The following is a 23800-nucleotide window of genomic DNA, read 5'->3' on the forward strand; positions in this document are numbered from 1 at the left end:
CTCTATTATTACGTTATTATTTTTATTATTGCATATATATTGTGGCCTGAAAGGGGCACCCTAGCACCCCAATCACGACACAGATGGACACAGGCACAAGGCTTTTTTTGTTCTGTGGGAAAGTCTTCCCAATCGTTTCCCACCTAAACTCAGTATAAAAGTACCGAAATACACACAGCAATGTCCTTTGTCTTCTTTTCTCTTCCTTCTTTCTTTCTCGCCTCCACTCCTCCTCCAGCGAGCTTCATCGCCCTCCTCCGGACTCCTGCTCCTGGAGCAGTGGCAGCTGGATCCTAAAATGTAATACCCGGGAGTACTTGCAGTGTCCCATAGGCTTGGCCCAGAAGTACTTCCATGTAAAATGGGAGCCCAATGAAGCACCCCCTGGTGGCACCCAAGGAACCTAACAGGGCTGAGTAGCAGGACTCCATCTCCCATGAACCCCTGAGGGAACCCACCCATGGGGCTGCTGGCTGCCATTTAGCATTCTGTTAATGCCCTATGCACGCTCTGTCCCCCCAGTCCTCCCAGTACTCAGACATCCTAGCCAGATAATGCTGCCAGTCGTCAGCCGCAATGTGTATGTCATTTTTTTAACTTAATGCGGGAGCCCCTTTTTTTGTAGAATCTGGTTCAGCAGCACCATTTGCAGTTTTGAACCCTGGTGTCCATGGAAAATTCCTTGAGTTGACCCCCGCCTTCCCATGATGCCCTGAACATCTGCATATTTTGCTTAACCTGAGTGATTGGAAGGAGCGAGGTGGGGTGACCCCCCCCTACCACCACCACCATGGGGTATATAAAAGGGAGAGGCCTTGGTACGACTACTTGATGCCCCCAAGTTGAACTATTGCCAGGTATGTGGAGGGGACACATGCAGTCAGCACAGAGTTTTTTGTCCTTCATTGTTTTGTACTTTTGGTTTTTCTTTCAACTAAACACGTTTTTGACCTTTGCTTTGTTTCCAGGTTTTTGTTTGTTTGTTTGTTACATCTCCTGGTCCAGCATCTTGTTGCCATTTTTTGTCCTGCCGTTCTATTTAGTAGCAGAGATGTCCTCTCCTAACGAACACATTTTGGTTAGGACTAAAACCTGCAGTCACTGTGGCCCACCGGGACCAAATTTGAGGACCCCCTTGAAATAGATTTTGTCTAAATGAAGAGTAAATGTTTCCTTCCCTCTTCTTGTAGTAGATACTTCTAGACCAAGACAGTAATGGTAGAACCTTTATTTTTAACAAATGATGTGTTTGAAAAATGTGATGTCCTAAGCACCATTCTCCATGCTTTGTTTCCCACAGAGAAGAAAATCCCGTTATTCTGACCTAGACTTTGAAGTAAGTATGAGAATCAAGTGAGGCATTTGGCAATTAGGAACATCTGGTTGGCCAACCATTTGTAGCTTTCCTTATAAAATGTATTGTTTTTACTTTTATACTTTTAAAAAATGCTTAAAATGAACAAATATGTATGATTGCACTCTTGGGGGAAAAAAAGTATGCCCATGTGTAATATACAGTCGCTGAGCAAATCATGAGGACCACTTAGGGTAAAGGAGGTGTAGGAATCCTTCTGCTCTCAAAACAGCCTCGGTTCTTCATGGCATGGATTCCACAAGATGATGGAAACGTCCCTCTTTGAGATTCTGGTCCACGCTGACAGGATTGCTCCATGTAATTTCTGCAGGTTTGTCTTGCTGTGAACCTCCGTTCTGCCACACCATGAGATGTTCTGTTAGGTTGAGGTCCAGTGACTGGGAAGGCCACCGGCGAACACTGAACGCCTTCTCATGTTCATGAAGCCAATGAACATGGGAAAGGTGCTATAGAAATAAAATGTATTAATATAATAATGGGATGACTTACTTTGTGACATGGTGCAATGTTATGCTGGAAGTAGCCTTTACAAGATGGGCACATTGTGGCCCTGAAGGCTCTGCAACAATATTCAAATAGGCCGTGGCATTCAAGCGATGGTTTATTAGTATTAATGGGCCCAAAGCGTGCCAAGCAATTATTCCCGACACATCATTACACCACTGCCACCAGCAGACGCAAGGTAGCTTGAGTGTATGGATTCATGCTGTTGGTGCCTACCATACGTGTGCTTGCAAGATCCCCACAGGTGATGTCCGGTTGTGGCATTCAAACCCAAATTATTGTATCCTTGAGACATCAGGGATAACCACTGCACCAGCATGCCACCCTGGGTTGCAAATCATTCAATGTCACTGAGTAAATTCTTGGGACCACTAAACTAATGCTGGGCGGGGTCTCCTGTTTATCCTTCCTCATAACAGCCTCAGTTCTTCATGGCATGGATTCCAGAAGATGTTGCAAGCATTCCTTTGAGATTCTGGTCCATGTTGACATAACAGTTTCTGCTGCGGCATTTAAGCAACCATTGATTGATATTTATGGTCTCAAAGCTTGGACTGTTGACACAAGGCAGGTTGGGTGCACAGATTCATGCTGTTGGCGCCTACCATCGGTGTGCCTCAGCACAAAATCGAGATTCATCAGACCAGGCTACTTTTTTCCAGTCTTTACCTGTTCAGTTTTGGTGGTCTGTGCCCACTGCAGCCTCAGCTTTCAGTTCTTGGCTCACAGGACTTTTACTCAATGTGGGCTTCTACTGTTGTAGCCCATCCACTTCAGGCTTCAAAGGTTTGTGAATTCTGAGATGCTTTTCTGCTCCCCACTGTTGTACAGAGTGGATATCTGAGTTACCGTCACCTTTCTGTCAGTTTGAAACCAGTCTGGCCGTTCTCCTCTGACCCCTCTTATCAACAAGGTGGGCACAGTGATGGCACTGCTGCCTCGCTGTAAGGAGATTTGTGGGAAGTGAGAAGAGTGCAATGTAAATGTAACAAATTATGATGATGATGATTTATTATTATTATGGTAGTGCCTTGAGTAGTAATAAAAGTGCAATATTAATAATGAATTATTATTTTATGAATTATTATTAGTAATAAATATTATGAAAATTAACAATTATTATGATTATTATTATTATTGTAGTGCCTTGAGTAGTTAGAAGAGAGCAATCTAAATGTAATAAATTAATTATTATTATTATTATTATTATTATTAATATTATGATAGCGCCTTGAATAGTAAGAAAAGTGCAACATAAATAATGAATTATTATTTTTATTAATTATTATTACTAATAAATATGATTAAAAGGAACAAATTATTATGATTATTATTATTATGGTAGTGCCTTGAGTAGTTAGAAGAGAGCAATCTAAATGTAATAAATTATTATTATTATTATTATTATTATTATTGTGAAAGCGCCTTGAATAGTAAGAAAAGTGCAATATAAATAATTAATTATTATTTTTATTAATTATTATTACTAATAAATATGATTAAAATGAACAATATATTATGATTATTATTATTATGGTAGTGCCTTGAGTAGTTTGAAGAGAGCAATCTAAATGTAATAAATTATTGTTATTATTATTGTAGTGTCTTGAGTAGTAACAAAAGTGCACTATAAATGTAATGAATTATTATTGTTATTATTATTATTATTATTATTATGATGGCGCCTTCAGTAGTGAGAAAAGTGCAATTTAAATGTAACAAATTATTATTATTATTATTATTGTAGCATCTTGCGTAGTAAGAAAAGCACAATTTAAATGTAATTAATTATTATTAATATTATTTTTACTAATTATTATTAGTAACAAATATTATTCATATTAACAAATTATTATTATGGTAGTGCCTTGAGTAGTTAGAAGAGGGTAATATAAATGTAAGGAAGTATTATTATTATTATTATGGTAGCACCTTGAGTAGTGAGAAAAGCGCAATATAAATGTAAAAAATTATTCTTTTTATTATTATTAAGGCAAGTCCATCCGCAGAACCGCCAGTCTCTTTTCGCCGCCGTTTTGAGTAAATCTGAGAGACTGTTGTGTGTGAAAACCCCAGGAGATGGGCAGCAGTTACAGAAATACTCAGAGCAGCCCATTTGGCTCCTCAGTTGAAGTCGCTGCATTCACATTTCGTCCCCCCTTTCTGGTGCTTGATGTGAACATGAACTGAAGACCCCGACTCGTATCTGCTTGATTTTAGGCATTGCGCTGCTGCCACATGATTGGCTGATTAGATAATTGCATGGATAAGCAGGTGTTCACAATCATTGGCCCAGTGTGTGTATTTAAATGATTTGATTTACATATGCAGGTATGTATTCAATGCAGTATATACATTTTCAAGCTGCTTGTGTTTATTAACTACATGTCCATAACATACCTATCGATTATTTTAAAAAAACTACCTTCCATCTAGTTTAGGTTTGAACAGGATAGCCAGCATTTTTGGTGATTTCTAAAGCGTTGTTAGTCAAAGCAGCATTTTTCTCTGTCTATAAAACGGACCTCCCCAATGTTGGTACTGTGCCCTTCGAAGGGAGTGCACTTTCTTTTTTCCCGTTTTCTTAAACGCTGGACACACGCTTGTCATTATTGTTCACAATTATCCAATCCACTGTCTCTGCTTACATTAGGAATGAGGGCTCAGGCTTGCAGCTTTTGATGAATTGCAGCGAGAAGGTGTTTACCCACCTTATTACACGGTGACCACCTGGGTAATCCGTCAATGGCAAAAAGTATCCTAGTGAAACAGCTGAATGTATTTTCTTTATGTACACTTAATGGCAAAGGTGGGCTCTTAGGGCTTTTATAAGCTCAGGGCCTTTTGAAGGGCATTGTTTACAAAGATCACACCGTGTGCCTTATGAATTCATTAGGATTTATACTTTTTTTTTTCTCATTAACAGAAGGCATTTCTGGCATGTTTTTAGTATGAGCTTAAAATATGGATTATTTCAGAAGATAAACATTTTGTCAGCATTATTTTTATTCTTCCCATGATGCCATGTGTAAGTACATAAGGGTGCCCGCCATATTGTGGCTCCACCGATTCGGCTTTTCAAGTGTCCGAGTTTGTGGATATCTAATAATAAGGTGGCCAGGAAGTAGGTGAGGCAATGCGAAAAATTTGGGGTGCCACCCCGGTAACCCCCTTTAACGCTTAACTCAAAAAAAAAAAAAAAACGCTTAAAACAATTTATTTCTTGTTAGCCCAAAATCACACAGGGAGTGCGGGCAATGGGCTTTAATGGGCTGTTCTTTTTGACAGCCCCCAGCCTTGACCCCCGAAGAAGACAATAAAAAATTCCCAAAAAAATCTTGGGAAAGGGAATTCAGAGAGAGAGAGACCTCTTTCCAGGAAGGTTAGGCCTGCACTGGGTGTCAGAAATGGGGGTAAATAAAACACACAAGAGCACAAGTAATCCTCTTCACAGATCTCGATGGCCAGTCTATCATGGCCACCTCGGGGAATGCAATACAATAAAACAATAGTAATAGTACAAGTACAGAGCAAAGCTCAAGAGTAGGGGAGGATTTGGATTGGTTCAGAGCCACAGAGAACTCGGCCAACAAGCAGCCCTATTGGCCATTCCATAGCTGAGTCAGTGCTGGGCGGGCCAATCAGATGAAAGGACCCTCCTACCCGATGATTCCAGTGCTCCTCTATCAGAGATGACTTTTCCTTAGGCAGGCAAACCACTTGGCTGGTGGGCAGTGGCACCAAGTGCCACATGTAAGTACCGAGACGAGAAACCGAATAGGTGAGAGTTAGTAACAGATTATAACTATCATGTTACTTATGCTTTAGTGAGCGGCGAGTGGCTGGGGGTGCTACCCAGCCGGGATGCCCAGGAGGACCGGAGAAGAGTTTGCGCCTCCTCCAGACCACGAGGGGGCAACCACCCCTGTGGCTTTGGGGATCACGGGAACAGAGCTTGGAAGCTCAACCCTATAGGGGCCTGTGGTCACTGCCAGGGGGCGCCCCAATGCCTGAGGAGCCCTGGCCCTCAGCACTTCCAGCACACCCGGAAGTGCTGGGGAGAAGAAGGCCGGTACTTCCGCCACACTGGGGTGTGCCGGTGGAAGATTATCGGGAGGCACCTGGAGCACATCCGGGTGGGGATAAAAGGGGCCACCTTCCTCTATTCGGGGGCTGGAGTCGGGAGTGCAGAGGACAAAGTCTTGGTGGAGAGGAGTGGAGGCGGCCTGAAGCAAGAAGAGGCATTGTATGAGGGCCTGGACTTTTGGGGAGTTTGGGGGTTGTGTGCACTTTTAAATAGGGAATATGTATAATACATGTGTGTGGGTGTCTGAACCATCGGTGTCTGCCTGTCTGTGTCCGGGTCATCACCCACAAGTGCTAATAACTAACAACAGAGATGCCGTCTGTACAGTTCATCAGCAGCTCTAGTCAGGGTGTGCTAAACTGAAGTAGTGAGATTTGAAAGCTGAGACGGAAGGGACATCTCTTATAGTAGCATGCAGACCACTCCACAGTTTAGGGGGTCCTGTAACTAAAAGCTCGACCTCCCACTGTTATTTTATTAATCCTTGGAATCATAAGCAGACCGGCATCTTGAGATCTTAATGTGTGCTCAGGTTTTTAAGTCATGATAAGTTCAGACAAGTAAGCCGGACCTCGGCCATTTAAGGCTTTATATGTTAAAAGGAGGATTTTGAAATCTGCCCTAAACCTAACTGGGATCCAGTGTAAGGACTTAAGAACTGGAGTGATGTGTTCGTAACAGAAACAGTCCTGACAATAATGAACAAAGTGTTCAAAAGTACTGAAATGGTCGTGTTATCCTGGGTGTCTTTGTTGCGTCTCTGGTTCTATATCACGGGTGGGCAATGTCTGTCCTGGAGGGCTACAGTGGCTGCAGGTTTTTGTTCCAACCCAGTTACTTAATTAGAAACCATTCCTTGCCAGTCTCAGCCCTTATTTAATTTTATGGCTTATTAGTCTGCAATGTTAGGTTCTTATATCATATATTTTTTCCTTTCCAAGCATATCATCCAAATGATTTGAAGTCTAAAACAGATAATTTTCAGTCTGTCACATATTCCTCTTAAGTGTTTTATTAAACCAAATAGTGCCTGGTGATTCCACATGGGTGGCAATGGAAACAAGTTAGATGGAGAACTGCGGGCTCCTCTGTCGTTTGCATCTTATTACTAATAAGGAGCCATTAAAAACACTGAATGCAGCCGTTTAAGACTGAAATAAGGTGGGGAACCTTAACAAGCAAGACCACTAAAATGAAGCATCAACATGTCACTTGAGCAACAAGTGCTTAGTCAGCAATAACTGACCTCTCATTAAGAAACTGGGTTGGAACAAAAACCTGCAGCCACTGCGGCCCTCCAGGACCGACATTTCCCACTTCTGTTCTATACGATGGCCTCCTCTTACTTGGTTGTTAACAACTCTGCAGAGCAATCATCACACCAGTTGATGGTCTGCCAGTTCAAGTCCTGTTATTGCCAAAAGGGATCCTACTCCGTTGGGCCCTTAAAATGTAACAATCGATCCAGGGGTTGCTGTACAATGGCCGACCCTGCGCTTCAAACCGTCAAAGGTCAGGTGAAAAGACAATTTACCCTCCAGGCTTAACAAAGCATATCAAATCAAAAAAATATGAAAAAGATGGCTGTCTATACCATAACAGATCTCCCACCACATTGAACAGTTAGCAAGAGACCTTGTGACGTGAAAGCGTAATTTGGTTTTCTACAAATATAAACCCTCTAGATGTAGTGAACCGAGTTAAAGATCACTCACCAGGCCATACGACATTTTGTTTTTATTATTATTTAGGGGTCCTGGTTTTATTCTTTATTTATTTTGCCTTATACAATTTCTTGTATTAGGAATTTGTTAGTTTTCGCATACCCCTTGGGGTGAGAGGGCAGGGTCAGCCATTGTACAGCGCCTCCTGGAGCAATTGAAGGTTAAGGGCCTTGCTCAAGGGCCCAGGAGGGTAGGATCTCTTTTGGCAGTGATGGGGATTCGAACCGGGAACCTTCAGGATACCAGCGCGGATCCTTAGCCTCAGAGCCACCACTCTGATACACACACTAAATTATGTGTCTCTCTCTGTAGTGGCTGCTCTTCTGAATGGCATCCCTAATGTAAATTCCAGCTCCGGGATGCTCACAATGAAGCTTTTGTTGAGACTAAATCATTGAGGTGCCGATTCAAATCGGTGACCATTATTCTTGTAATTTGCAATCAACCTGATGGGACTCACCTCTGCAGATGTATTCGTAATTGGAATTGAGTGACTTCAAAGTTAAACTCCTCTTTCATGTGGCGTTTCTGCTTTCTCGTCTGTTACTCGTACATCAAAGCGAATCAAAGACCCTTAATGTGAGGCGGCTTCCTTTGACTTTGAGCGTATTTATTTCTCTTGCATTGTGCACCACTGCAATGTTAATTTGCTTTGATTTGACATCAAGGGAACATAAGGGACTTGGGGGGGGGGGATCAATGTTTAATGTCCTGTACTGGAGCAGAGTGTGAACGGAGGCTCGTTTTAACAGAAACACATATTGAGTACATGACGTGCACTGCCCGGCCTGAAATAATGTAGGGTTTCTAATGTTCAAGTGAGTGTGTGACAAACTCGACCAAGAGCCATAGCAAGGTTTGCGGCAGCCACCCGTATATTGTTTCCTGGCTGCGAAATTGAAAAAAATGATAGCACTGATGTGCACGATTCAGAGTCCGAAATAGAACTGAAGGTGAATAGGGAAAAGGTGGCGGCTTTTAAAGGCCAATACATTCGGCCCTTGTTAATTGATTAACCGCGATAAATGAATTTCCGCGAAGTAGGATTCTTTATTTATAAATCGAATATTTTCACTGTTAGAACATAGAAAACCTGTTCCTGTTCCAGAACCCCCCAGAAATTTGAAAATCCGCAAAGTAAAAACCATCTCTATATATAATCTTCATTTGGATCTTGATCTTTGTTTGTCCGCAAATGAATTAGAAGAAGCACTAGATGGCAGTAGAGAGACAGCTAAAACATTGGCATTGCATTAAGAATCTCCTCCAGGCTTATACTACTGACGACTGTAGTACGCCAGTCACACCTCAAAACACAGACATTCAAACTAAACAAATTGCTGTGCTTTAAATTAACTAAAGAGATCTTCATTTAGATCTTGATCTTTGTTTGTCTGTGAATTCCACGCATGCGTAGACCACCTTCCAGTTTAGTACGTTGTTGTTACTCACGGATGTCAACAATGTGCCGGAATAACGAAAGGGGTGGTGGACAGTGTTACGCTGGTTAGCTCCTGAGGCCTGGTTCGAGAATGAGATTGCCGAAGTTAAAAGGTACGTGCCTACGTAACATATGAATGAAAGAAAGACAGTGAGTAAAATGAATGACAACGTAACAGCACGTTCCGGAAATTATTATTGTTATGTTGTAGCCGGTGAGTGCTGCGCGTCTCACAGTTGTACCGTGGCTTGCTCACATGTCAGTGAAGTGATCCCTATTTATGCTTTAAAGAGCCTGGATACCTATGTGTCCCCTCTTTTATAACCATTGCTCCGTGTATATTGCCTTACTCTTTGGATTGCTACAAAGCAACCTGTGAGATTGGAGAAAGTCTGAGAAGAGATCGTGAGAGGAAACGATAGCGTTGTGAAAACGAGACGGACTGTGAATGGACAGAAGCAGAAATGCTCCCACAGCACCACATAATTACTATTCGGACAGTGATTCCGAGTAGGCCGTTCCTATCTAATCAATATCCAAGGGTTTTCTTTTGTAATTTTGTTTCCCTTTTAAAAAAAATCATAATGCTGTGCGACGAAGGGCCCAGTTCACGACTGGCAGCCGCGTTTAAACAGGGAGCCGTTCACAGACAACTTTAACACGCACAACGTCGTTGGGCGCACATGGCTAGTAAGTTTATATTGTTATTATTATATTGACACGCTTGGGTCACAGATTTGCACAGAAACACAGGAGGTTGTAGAGACAGGGACTTTAAAACACTGCAAACAAACATTTGTCTCTTTTTCAAAAGTTTAAACTGTGCTCCATGACAAGACAGAGATGACAGTTCCGTCTCACAATTAAAAGAATGCAAACATATCTTCCTCTTCAAAGGAGTGCGCGTCAGGAGCGGATAATGTCAGAGAGAGAGAGAAAAGCAAACAATCAAAAATCAATTGAGCTGTTCGGGCTTTTAAGTATGCGAAGCACCGCTGGACAAAGCAGCTGCAAGGAAGGGAGCAATGTGAAGGTAGTCTTTCAGCATTTTTTAGAGGAGCGTCCGTATCTTCTAGGTTCCCAAACTGTGATACGTGGAGCCTTTTCAGGTGGTACGCATCGCGTTCCCTGAAATTTAATTTATCTGTGCAAAACCCTTTATGACAAGCCTGTTGTGAGCAAAAACCAATGAAACTGTTTAAATACAATAATACGTGGATTCCCAAATTTAGTGTGGTGTGAAATTTCGTCATCTGAATAAATACAACCTATTATTCGAATCAGTATTTAGTTCATTTAACGCTACCATAATTCCATTTCGCGGAAGTCAACTTCTGCTTCTTCACTGTTTGAGCTTTGGGTCACTAGATGAAAGCACAACGCCGAAACTATTTAGTCTTCGATAACTCTGCCTCACAGAAACCGCTCTCGTTTATTGTTATACGTGCACTGCCGCTGTAACGCATCGTAGTCACTAGATCTAAGCACAAAGCCGATACCATTTCGTCTTCGGTAACTGCGTCACATACAGGCGAAGGCAGGATTTAGTTTCGGGGCAGAATTTATCAACTTATGTACATGCACAAATTTTTTCATTAATTTTATGCATAATTTCTTTCTATTCTTTAACTTTTATTCAGATTTTCGGGCGGTTTAGACCCGAACTCCCCCCCCTTACAGCTCTCCCTCCCTTTCAACAAGGTGCGGGTGGCACGCAACGCAATTCACTTAACCTCAGGTGGTACTTGACGTCCAAAAGTTTGGGAGCCCCTGCTGTAGGCCAGTGTGCGAACACCCCCACCGTCAGGAGCAGAGAATGTCAGAGAGAGACAGAGAAAAGCAAGCAATCAAAAATCAATACGTGCTGTTCGGGCTTTTACATATGTGAAGCACCACGATAATGCGGCTGTAATGAAGGGATTTTTTTAGAGGAGCGTCCGTATCTTCTAAGCAAACAGCCCCTCTGCTCACAGCCCCTCCGTCAGGAGCAGAGAATGTCAGAGAGACAGAGAAAAGCAAGCAATCAAAAGTCAATACGTGCTGTTCGGGCTTTCAAGTATGCGAAGCACCGCGCGGGAAGCCTATCGTATATCATTGAGGAGTTTTATTTAATATACTGTATAATACGTGCTCTGATTGGGTAGCTTCTAAGCCATCCGCCAATAGCGTCCCTTGTATAAAATCAACTGGGCAAACCAACTGAGGAAGCATGTACCATAAATTAAAAGACCCATTGTCCGCAGAAATCCGCGAACCAGCGGAAAATCCGTGATATATATTTAGATATGCTTACTTATAAATCCGCGATGGAGTGAAGCCGTGAAAGTCGAAGCATGATATAACGAGGGATCACTGTATAGGAAATGACATCGGGGTGTCGGAACCGGAAGGGTCCTCATCCATAGGCTTGGACCCGGAAGTGACGTTAAAGGGGTCAGAAGCAGACTTGACCTCATCAGGGCCAGGTGGATTTCCTGTGGACAGTCTGTAGAAAAGCACCAAAAAGAGTCGGCGCACTCTGCTAGATCCCGGTCTGGCTCAGAGTTACCGTCATTCAAGCCGTTTAGGTGCCTTCCATACGCACGTGTGTGACAAGTGCAAAAACAACAAAGAAATACGGAGACTCGACTCTACCAAGTCAGCCCCCTGTACATTAAGTACTGGTGAATAAAAGTGATTTGGATTCTGAATGTTGTGAAGGACAGAGAAAAGCGAGACCGAGACGTAGAGAGAGATGCTCAGTGCGTGTGGAGATTCAATGCAGCTATGGCTCTCGAGAAGAAACTGTCCCCGAGTCTGTTCATCAAAGAGGAGGTAAAAATAAAACTGTATTTGTTTCCCATTGTGTCACCGTTTAAGAGGGGGTTTCAGAGTAGTGACCGCGTCTCCTTGGGGTGCGTTCAGTCCCCCTCTTCACAACGCGAGCGGGAGAGACGTGAAGTGGCTGGCACATAGCACAGGCCGGTTCGGTTGGCAAGTGAAGCGAGCAGGGGGTAAGCCCTACTAGTGTTTGCTATATTTTTGTATTAGAATTGTGTAAGAAGAGCCTCTGGGGGTCTTTTCTGCCCACTACTATCAGGTTATTCAATACTTCTACCTAATGTACTTGTTATGTTTTTTATTTCTTGTTTGATTGATTGGCTGTATTATTTGTCCCGTGAGTCTGTATGCTTGTTTTTTTTATCTTTCTGCTGTTGTATTCATTTGAATTTCCCCTTAGGATTAATAAAGTATCTATCTATCTATCTATCTATCTATCTATCTATCTATCTATCTATCTATCTATCTATCTATCTGTCTGTCTTAGGATTAATAGGGTGTTTTACCGTATTCGCCATTATGGATGTAGTGAGAAGTTAAGCAAAATGTAAACATCTGGCCTGAGTTACCTCGAAAGTCTGCATATTGTAATCCTTCTAGTCAGCCAATAAGAGGGGTCATTTTGCTGAACTTCTCACTACACCCTTAGGATTAATAAAGTTTATCTAATCTAATTAGTAAATATTGTAAAGTATTATTCCTCCCAGAAATGTATGTGATGTGGTAAATTCTTTAAACCTTTCTAATTTTAGAAAGTAATGCACACGAGAAAACGGCACATGGAGCTGTTCCAGGAGCTCAATCAGAAATTTCAAACCTTGGACCGATTCCGGGATATACCAAATATGGGCAGTATGGTGAGTTGCACTCAAATATAAAATGTCGATGTTAAACGTGATGTTGATCTGCATCCCCTTTTTTTTTTTTTATTGCTCGTCTACAAAGCTCTTTTAATGGTGGAGATATTTAGTGCTGATCCTCCAAAGTTGTATACTCCATAAATATCAAACATCACCAAGTAGAAGCCCTGGAACTCTCGAGGAGAGTCTGGGAGAGATTTGGCCTCAGCACCCCTTCCCCCCCACCCCACCCAAGGCTCTCACGGCTGTCCACTTGCATTAAGGATGGAGCTTTTCAAAGGCAGTAGCCTTCACTATAAATGTCACCGTGTTAGTCATGATGGTGCTCTTTCTTTAGTCGAGAGAGGATACAGACATCCCTTCCTGCATACGAGACACTAGTTTATATAACTGTTATTCAGAATTCAAAAATGTGGAGTGCCTTGTAACTGCGAAACAAACCAGGTGGATCAATGACAGGACATCGTCACGGGGGTACGTTTAGTGAATTTCTTGAAATCAGATTCTGGCTGCTTTTGGGCTTGTAATAATTTCCCTAACACAGTGAAAACCAGAAAGTTTTTTTGTTTTTTTTTTATGTCCTTTGGGGGTGGGCAGTCATGATACAGGACAAAACATTGTCAAAGCTAAAACCCTGCCACTTATTTTTATTCTGTTTTGTTGTCATTGCCTTATGGACGATCTGATTTTGTCAGGTTTCTGTTGTTCCTGGATATAAAAGAGAGGACAAGGAAGTATACAAAGTTTGGGGTTCCACAACTGACCCACTCACCCCACCCATCCACCATTTATTGTCATCTGGCAAAGAATACAACATTGAAAAGGAATGAATTCCTTAATCCTTAATCGAGATGCGGCCTTCAGGAGTTAGTTTTGACTCGTGATGCACTGGGGTAAGCCCTCATCCCATTTTGGTTATTATTAAATAATAACAGGACAGAAAAATATCAACAGAAATTATCGTAACAAATGAACAATACTAAAAAAAAAATGAATGAAAATTTAAGAGATAAGAAATGTAAATTTCAGCCAATGAGGAGGATCCCCCAAACTAAAACATAAGATTCCTGTCTGGGCATTTAACTGGGCTGATCTTCTAGGCTAGGAATGCTGGAGACCAGATGGATTGGTGTGGGTAGAAGGTCCACGGTGGGTTCTGCCACTGCCCTCCCAACAACAAAGGAGAACCGCCTAAGATATGGTGGAACCTTCAAATCCTTTCCTGATGTACCCTTGCAAAGGGTCCGTGTTGTGTTGACCTCTGACATGTGATTTTGGAAAAATATCAGAGTTGTTGCTCCAGGAGAAAAAAATACTTAAACCTGTCGTCTCTAAAGTCAACCATTAACATCATAAACCATGCAAAATCTTTCCTAAGAATTTCAGAAGATGGTCGATCTTATTCTGAAGAATGCAACCTAAATCTTACGAACCTGAATGTGAATTTCCCCTTGGGATTAATAAAGTATCTATCTATCTATCTATCTATCTATCTATCTATCTATCTATCTATCTATCATATAGTGCCTTTCCTATCTATCTATCTATCTATTTATCTATCTATCTATTATATAGTGCCTTTCATATCTATCTATCTATCTGTCTATCTATATATCATGTAGTGCCTTTCACATCTATCTATCTATCATATGGTTCCTTTCATATCTATCTATCTATCAGTCTGTCTGTCTGTCTATATATATAATATAGTGCCTTTCATATCTATCTATCTATCTATCTATCTATCTATCTATATTATATAGTGCCTTTCATATCTATCTATCTATCTATCTATCTATCTATCTATCTATCTATCTATCTATCTATTATATAGTGCCTTTCACATCTATCTATCTATCTATCTATATTATATAGTGCCTTTCATATCTATCATATAGTGCCTTTCATATCTATCTATCTATCTATCTATATAATATAGTGCCTTTCATGTCTGTCTATATTTGTATCTATCATATATTTCTTTTCACATCTATATAATACTTTTTACATTATTTATCTATCTGCCTATATACTATAGTATCTATCTATCTATCTATCTATCTATCTATCTATCTATCTATCTATCTATCTATCTATCTATCTATCTATCTATATTATATAGTGCCTTTCATATCTATCTATCTATCTATCTATCTATTATATAGTGCCTTTCACATCTATCTATCTATCTATCTATTATATAGTGCCTTTCACATCTATCTATCTATTTATCATGTATTGCTTTTCACATCTGTGTAATACCTTTTACATTATCTATCTATCTGCCTATATAATATAGTGAACTTTCATATCTATCTATCTGTCTGTCTGTCTATATTATATAGTGCCTTTCATATCTATCTATCTATCTATCTATCTATCTATCTATCTATCTATCTATCTATCTATCTATCTATCATCATTGAAATTTCTAAGATAGCCAGAATTTAATTTTGTATTAATTATTAAGGGTGAACTTGTATGTGTTTTGAGCATAAAGTCCATCCTTCCTAAATTTCAGATGTTAAGTTTAAGGCTGGTTTGTTGAAGGTGAAAGACGGTCCTGAAGCAACAACCCTGACGTTCCAGGAACAACAGAAACCAAAGTGATATCAGATCCACAACCCCCTGATCAAATCTGCAGATGGGATACCATAGAACGGCCATCTTAAGACATGTGATGTCACAGGCATGTTAAGCTTCTGTCAGATTAGGGGAACAGCACAGCAAGGAAAGTGGGGCACTGTCGTTTAGGGAGGTCTCACTCGTTTACAGATCCTAATGAGGTGGCAGATAAGGAAGGAAGTGCTCCACAAAACACGCAAAGGGCTCAGTAAATGAACGAGAGGGAGAACAAGCATGAACACTTTCTGTTAAGGATCAACTGGACCTTCGTAAAAGTATCAGTCTTTATATTGCTGAAGGTGAAATTCACAAATTAATTTTCAGAGCTCCAAGTCTTATAAAGGGGAAATAGTTGGGGTTTTTTTAATAAATGCATTCTTTCATGTTTTTGTTTTTTAAATTTTATGCTCAGCATGTACAGAATTTCCAATATTATGGACACAGCAAAAGTAGTCCTGAACATACAGGATTCATGTAACGGCGAATGCGATTTATTTAGGTTTACTGGTTATCTTCAGCAGTTTGGCCATCAGACATGTCAGATGCACTTCAGAAGAGCTCACCCACCTGAAGCTAAGCCTGGTCAGGTCCGGCCAAGTATTTGGAATGGAGATCAACCAGGAAAAGCTTGAGTTGCTGCTGGAAGAGGAGTTGGCAAGGCCAGCAGGGGGCGCTTAGCCAGTGGTCTGAATGTCATAGTTGAATGACATGGACACTGTGCTGTAAAAACGGTGCCGTCCTTCAGATGAGATGTAAAACCGAGGTCCTGACTCTCTGTGTTCATAAAGGATCCTTGGCCATTCTTTGCAAAGAGTAGGGTGTATCCTGATGTCCAGGGTGAAACTGCCCACCACAGTCTAGTCATACGGGCCCCCTAGTCATTCCCTCTCTCTAATTGGCTATGTCTTTCACCACTTCACCTCCTAATAGCTCATTGGGGTGAGAATACTGGGCACAAAAATGGCTGCCATCTCATCCTCCAAGTGGATGGTAAACATTAGTGGTGGTTGAAGTGGCTCCCCACTCACTACCTATAGCACTTTGAGTAGTAAGAAAAGTGCTATATAAATGTAAAGAATTATTGTAATTATTAATATCGTCTTGCTTAGCACACCTTCCAAAAGCATAACAGTGGGAGTAGTTCCAATAAACAGCCCTGTTCGGTCCTACTAACTCACTATTTGAGTGTGCCAAGTCTTCTTCTTTGTATCCTGGGTCTCGCCACTCTCACCACCTAATAGCAAATGTCTGGTGAGCGTACTCATGCAAAAGTGGCTGCTGTCACATCATCAAGATGGATGCCCCACATTAGTGGTGGTTGAAGTGGCTCACTACGTAAAGCACTTTGAGTAGCAAGAAAAGCATTACCTAAATATAAGGAATTTGTTAATTATGATCAAGTTGAAAATGCAGGCACTTCCTTTAAGGAGTGGGGTTACCTTGTGGTGGTCTGTGTAGAGATGTCACATTATGTCTGTGTCTCTGTGGATTTCTCCAGGTGTCTGAGTTACCAAGGCCTTCAAACACTATGTGGTTTTATACTGGCTTTTCAAGTCACCACAAAATTGTGAGAAAGGCATGGAAAGGTTGCAATGTCACTACTCACAAGGTATAAGACACTGTATGTTCCAAGCCAATCCAGGATTCTGATGGCTTTTTGACTTGTCACAAAATATTGTCAGTTTAACTTCCTCAGGTTTGAGAGCTCATGTCAGCTGGTTTTGCATTTTAATTCACATTGACCAATCAGATGTGAGCCGAATTTGCATTTCAATTCCTCTTGACCAATCAGATGTGAGCCAAGTTTGCATTTCAATTCCCCTTGACCAATCAGATGTGAGCCGAGGTTGCATTTCAGTTCCCCTTGACCAATCAGATGTGAGCCGAGTTTGCATTTTAATTCCCCTTGACCAATCAGATGTGAGCCAAGTTTGCATTTCAATTTCCGTTGACCAATCAGATGTGAGCCAAGTTTGCATTTCAATTCCCGTTGACCAATCAGATGTGAGCCGAGTTTGCATTTCAATTCCCTTGACCAATCAGATGTGAGCCGAGTTTGCATTTTAATTCCCCTTGACCAATCAGATGTGAGCCGAGTTTGCATTTCAATTCCCGTTGACCAATCAGATGTGAGCCGAGTTTGCATTTCAATTCCCTTGACCAATCAGATGTGAGCCGAGTTTGCATTTCAATTCCCTTGACCAATCAGATGTGAGCCGAGTTTGCATTTCAATTCCCTTTGACCAATCAGATGTGAGCCGAGTTTGCATTTCAATTCCCCTTGACCAATCAGATGTGAGCCGAGTTTGTTTTTCAATTCCCTTTGACCAATCAGATGTGAGCCGAGTTTGCATTTCAATTCCCTTTGACCAATCAAGAAGTGACTCGTGTGTTTCCACCTTTGCAGTCAAGTGGACGCTTGAGAAGAGTTGTAGCATGAGAGCCATCCACTTTAGGACATGTCTTCAGAGAAACATCATGATCAGGTCTTCAAAGAAGAAGCGCTGAGGACCACAACTCATTAGCTCCAGACAGATGGTGCCATGGCATGTTTTCACTTTTAACACAGTCCAATAGCTATAAGACACGGCCTAATCATGTTAATACTGATAGAAAGCTCAGCCAAATGTAGCCTCCTATAGATAAAGATACAAGAAAATACTGCAACCTTCTTCGGTGTCAGATTGTGTAGCTACTATGAGTTTTGCTCAATGGCCTCACTGCACAATCTCATGCGTGATCGTTCAAAATCCTTCCAACGTTTTGTGGTCAAAGTGAGGGGAAAAGGAAGAGGCAGTGCGCTCCAGGTGTTTTGGCTTTTTCAGCCAAAAATGAGAAGGATGGGAACCCCAATCTCCCCCCCACCCCCAACCCCTTTCACCGCTTGGCCTGTCGATCCAAAAGTCACACTCAATGATTTCCTACCAAGCCCACCTCTCATCAGTATTTGTCTTGTAGACTCTTGTTCTTCGTTTCTTTTCTAGCAGCTTTCCTTGCTGTGCTGTGAGTCGTTCCATCTTCTCGTTCTCCACTAGATTTACTCTGAGTGATGTGATGGCCATCCCTGGCAGTTGTCTCGGGACCGTTTGCCAGCCATAAGGCTCCAGCTACCTTTCAGTGTCCTAAACTCTAGGGCTGGTGGTGCCCAACTCCAATCCTGGAGGGCCGCAGTGCCTGCCGGTTTTCCTTCCTGCCACTTTCTTCATCAGAGACCAATATTTCTGTTATTAATCACCTTCTATTCCCTTCGTTTTGACTTCTGCTTGACTTTGAAAGACTGTAGTGAGAAGTCAAGCAGAAGGAACCCTTTTATTGGCTAAATAAAGAGATTACAATATGCAAGTTTTCAGGGCAACTAAGGCCCCTTTCCTTAAATGGCACCCAAGCAAAAATGAGAGTCAAGAAATGACCAGCTAACCCCAACCCCATTTCTCTCCAACCAGTTTCTTAATTGGAAGACGATTCTTGTTGTTAATTAAACCCCCGTTATTTACCTCCACAGCTTGTTGCTGCTCTCATTCTCCCACAGCAGGCATTTCCAAAACTGTTGATTTTTCTACAAGCTCCAACATGGACCACCTTCACCTTTCTTTATTTTTCAGATGTACCGTATGATGGGCACGGGTTAGCCGGTTATCTCATTTTCTGTCTCATTATTGTTTGGCTGCTAATTAAGAAAAAAAAGGAACAGTTAAGGCAGGGGTGGGCAATGTCGGTCCTGGAGGGCAGCAGTTTCAGCAGGTTTTTGTTCCAACTCAGTTTCTTAAGGATAAGTCAATCATTGCTGATGAAGCAATTATTGCTCAAGTGACATTTCGATGCTCCATTGCGGTGGTCTCACTTGTTAAGTTTACCCACCCTTTATTGCTTATTTTATTGTTAAACAGGTCCATTTAGTGTTTTTAATGGCTCCTTATCAGCAATAAGATGCAAATGACAAAGGAGCCAGCAGTTCTCCACCTAACTTGTTTCCATTTACACCTGTGTCAGTGATGGGAAGATGAAGTCTCGTGAAGCTTTGAGGCTTTCTTTCTATTTGTGCCGAAAAAAGATTCAAAGCTTTGAAGTCTCAGCCCCGGTGTGAACAGCGACATCTGGTGGTTAACTGAGGTCAAGGCGAGCTCTCAAGAGCACAAGTGAAGCAGCAACACTCAGTGTTTCAGTCTCACGTCACCAGTAAAAGGTCAGAACAGTCGATGTTCATTTTATTCTGCTAAGGTCCTTGTCCATTTATACTATTTAACTTTTGAACGCCGCTTTCCGCTGTTAGTCGCGATCCGTCACCAAAGCTCTCCAAAACTCTCCCTCTCCTCACGAACCAACATTGTTGAATGAGATTGATGCGTTTTATATAGGCTACCTGTTAAACCTGTCAAACCAATGAAACGCTGTCAAACCAGTAAAGCTCGCTGTGAAGCACTGATGACGTTCGCAGCTTCAAAAGTCACGGGTCACGTGACAGCGGTGTCTTGACACAAGCTCCGGCACAGTGATTCGACTCACTGCGCTTCAGATTGACTGACACAAGCTTCGACGCTTCGGTATCATTTTTCCCATCTCTAACCCGTGTGTGGATCCATCGTGCATTATTCGGTTTAATAAAACCCTGAAGAGAAAAAGGTGACAGGCTGAAAGTGATCCGCTTCAAACCATTTGGATGATATCCTTGGAAAGGTAAAAACCTAACATTGCAGATAACAATCCATAAAAATGAATACGGTCTGAGATTGGCAAGGATTGGTTTCTAATTAAGCAATTGTGTTGGAACGAAAGCCTGCAGCCAAGGCGGCTCTCCAGGATTGGCATTGCCCACCCCTGAGTTTAAGGGGTCTGTGTCTTAAATAGCAAGTCAATTACAATTACAGCCAGAGAGGCTAATTAGCAGCAGAAACAGATCACCGATTAAGAAAAGGGTTAGAATGAAAACCTGCAGGACCAGAGTTACACACGACCAAAATATACACTCACCAACTTCCTTAAACCCTCGGATATATAAATGTTAAGTGGTCCTGGTGATTTCTTCAATTTGAGCCAGGATTGGAGTTGGACTCTCTAACCAATATAGGGTATAACCGAGCTATGTTATTATTTGACGGTAACATTTTAAATCCTTTTTGATTCTTCTTTTCATTTTTTCTACACCCTTTTACCTCCTATGAGATGCTCTAAGCCAGGAGGTGAGCAATGTTGGTCCTGGAGGGCCGCAGTGGCTGCAAGTTTTTGCTCCAATCCGATTTCCCAAAGAGAAGTTGCTGATAGATGAAGCACATATTGCTCAGGTGACATTTTTCTGCCTCATTTTAGTGGTCTCGCTTGTTAAGGTAAGGTTACCCCCCCCCCTCAAATTAATTTCTTACTTTGGTCCTAAACAGCTCCATGCTGTACTTTTAATGGCTTCTTATTAGCTGCAAATGACAAACAATCCAGCAGTTCTTCATCTCACTTATTTCCATTCACACCCGTGTGTGTTCTGGTTTAATAAAACACTGAAGAGAAAAAGGTGACAGACTGAAAATGATCCGTTTTAGGCTGCAAATCATTTGGAGGATATCCTTGAAAAGGAACGAAATCTACACTATAAGAACGTAACATTGCAGACTAACAAGCCATCAAATTTAAAAATAAGGTCCGAGTTACTAATTAAGCAATTGGGTTGGAATGAAAACCTGCAGCCACTGCGGCCCTCCAGGACTGACATTGCCCACCCCTGAGTTTAAGGGGTCTGCGTCTTAAATAGGAAGTCAATTACAAATAAGGCCAGAGAAGTTAATTAGCAGCAGAAACAGGTCACCGATTAAGAAATGGGTTGGCATGAAAATCTGCAGCCCTCCAGGACCGACATTGCCCACCCCAAGCTGTATTTGGCCCCATTTCCATCAATAGGGTCTCATCTACTTTGCTGTGTCCTTTGCTCTGCAGACTGTAACCAGTTTTTGCAACCTTCCTGGGTGTTACTTGTGCCCGACATGGTCAGTGCCCACTGTAACACCCCCATAATCACTGTGTTAGATGTATGCAGCATCGCCTTCCAGGGCCCTTTGGCATGCCAAGCATTTCTAGTTGATGGTTGACTTATGGTGTAAGCACTGTGTGACAGCAGTATTGATAGTTGTAGAACTACACTAACACAGATACACACATTCCTTTTTTATTTTGCTGACTATTCATATTATAATTCCTTTTAAAGTGTGGAAAATCATGGACCCTCTCTTCTTCTGGGCATAGGCGAGGGCATCTAAGTGTAAGTCATTTTAAAGTTATTGTTTTCTTTTACTTTCCTGCACTGCACTCAGTCATTTTCATATGCAATTCCATCGTATTTTCATTGAAAGTATTACTGATTCTGACACTTGGTAATAACTCTGTGCAAACAAAGCAAAAAAATAAAATCAGTTGAATGTGTCGTCAAGCGAGTTGGCTTGTTTCAAGACGAAACTCTGTGTCAATATTCTTACAATTAATTTTTTTGAAAAGAGCTAAACAAAACAAAACCAAAAAATATGAAATTGCATAATAATCACATTGTGAAGTACGTCCAACCAAGTGTGAGAATAAAATGGAATAAAAGAAGTGGCGGGGGCCTCGATTTCGATCTCGCCAAAGGACGCCGGTGCCCGGAGACTTTCCGATTCATACTTGCTTTTCTTTTTTTGTTTTCTTTTTTTTTTCTTCCTCTCCCACCTCTTCTTCTTCCTCCCCCTACAGGATAAAGCAGTGACAAACAAGCACCCCTGGGACAGTTTCAGCACCCCCTGCGAATATCAGAATTACCCAACAATGAATGTATTAGAGACGGATGTAAAGGATACGTTAGAAATGACAGCAGCAGAATGGGAAAAGTGTGTCAGCTTACCTTTAGACGTCCAGGAAGGCGACTTTCAAACTGAGGTTTAAATAAAACAGAAAAGAACAATCTTCTTCTTCTTCTTTTTTCTTCCTTTCTTTCTTTTCTTTTTTTTTTTTTTTTTTATTTGCACTGACAATACGAAAGATTTTTCTTGCTGCCTGGCATAACTATATGGACTTTTGAGTGTGGCAGGGAAAAAAAAAAACGATGTGCCAATAAATTCATGTCAGTGTTTTTGGGGTTTTTTTTTTTCCGTATTCTCACCAGTGTTCTTAGTGGGACTACCAGGTGTCCAATAATTGCCATCATGTGTTCAAGTACCAGTGGAATGAATTGGTCAGATGATCCTTCTAGAGAAAACCTCAAGCAACTGTACACGTTGTGATCGCTTCATTGGGTCGAGCTCCGAACGAGACTTCACCCTGAAGCACAATGTATATATTTATGCAGGTTTTTAAAGTTTATAACAGTCTGTTTGGCCATTACTACACTTTTTACTTTATAATATAAAAAAAGAAGAAAAAAGCAAACGTTTTTTCTGTCATTTAAATGAATGTTTGTTGAGCTACATTCTTCATTGCTTTAAATGCAATAAAGGTAATACTCACTTTTATATGAATAATATATTTCACATCTTTATTACTGCAGCTTTCACATGAAAGCTTGAATTGGCTTTCCAGACTGCAGCCCCTGTATGATATATTTAAAATGTTGTATGGGTGTAAATAAACTTTTGTCTACATATATGTTTTACCTGTGCCCTTTATTTTAGGTAAATTTAAGACAGAAAATGTTAACACTGGAACAAAAAAAAAGGAATGTAAATAAAGAGAAAGTTATGTTCTTACTGCTTGAGAGGATTTGTCACTCAATACTAAGCTTAGTATCTTTGGCTGTGATGATCTTTTGGCCATAAATCTTGTGTATCCCAGGGTACTGTAACAAAAGAATTCTATGGAATTCTACAATTTATTATTACATTTGCTTCATACTTAAATTTTTGGTTCGCCATATGATGCTATGTATTTTGTTCATTTGTCTTTTTTTATATAAAGACTTATATATTGACTAGCAAAAGTAACGCATCAGGTATATGGTATACAATATGACAATGTTATTTTTATAGACAAGATTTCCAGTCGATTTTCTTGAAGAGAAAAAATGATAACAATAATAATAATAAGTTCTGTCCAAGAATTTGTGCATTACAAAATATTAACTCCGTCTCCGCCGCTTATGGGAGAAGAGACTGACGGCTTGGGTGTGAGGAGACCCCCAGGTGTGCAGACAAAAAAATAAAATGTGGCTAATGGAGAGGGTGACAGAATGAAATGAGCCTCACGTCAGATGTTTTCATTTTTATTTGGTCGACTACTTCACTTACCGACAGCTGAAAAGGGACATGGCCATTTTGTTTTCCACCTCCTCCTCCTTCATCTTCTCCTTCTGCTCCTTCTCCTCATCTTTCTTCTTCTCCCTGTTTTTCTTCTTCTTCTCCTTCTTCTGATCCTCCTCCT

General features: G+C 41.1%; 1 protein-coding gene across 1 annotated transcript in view; it reads left to right on the forward strand.

Moving 5' to 3' along the window:
- Positions 1 to 23579, forward strand: part of adgrb3 (adhesion G protein-coupled receptor B3) — an 868080-nt gene extending 844501 nt beyond the window's left edge. Inside the window, exons 30-33 of the mRNA XM_039737721.1 lie at positions 1301 to 1336; positions 12704 to 12808; positions 21624 to 21677; positions 22142 to 23579. Of these exons, the coding sequence (XP_039593655.1) occupies positions 1301 to 1336; positions 12704 to 12808; positions 21624 to 21677; positions 22142 to 22330 (384 nt within the window). The 3' untranslated portion in view covers positions 22331 to 23579. The remainder of the gene's footprint in view (positions 1 to 1300; positions 1337 to 12703; positions 12809 to 21623; positions 21678 to 22141) is intronic.
- Positions 23580 to 23800: the final 221 nt, after the last annotated feature.

The sequence above is a fragment of the Polypterus senegalus genome, chromosome 16 (genome assembly GCF_016835505.1).
Source record: "Polypterus senegalus isolate Bchr_013 chromosome 16, ASM1683550v1, whole genome shotgun sequence".
In the NCBI taxonomy this organism is placed as follows: Eukaryota; Metazoa; Chordata; class Cladistia; order Polypteriformes; family Polypteridae; genus Polypterus; species Polypterus senegalus.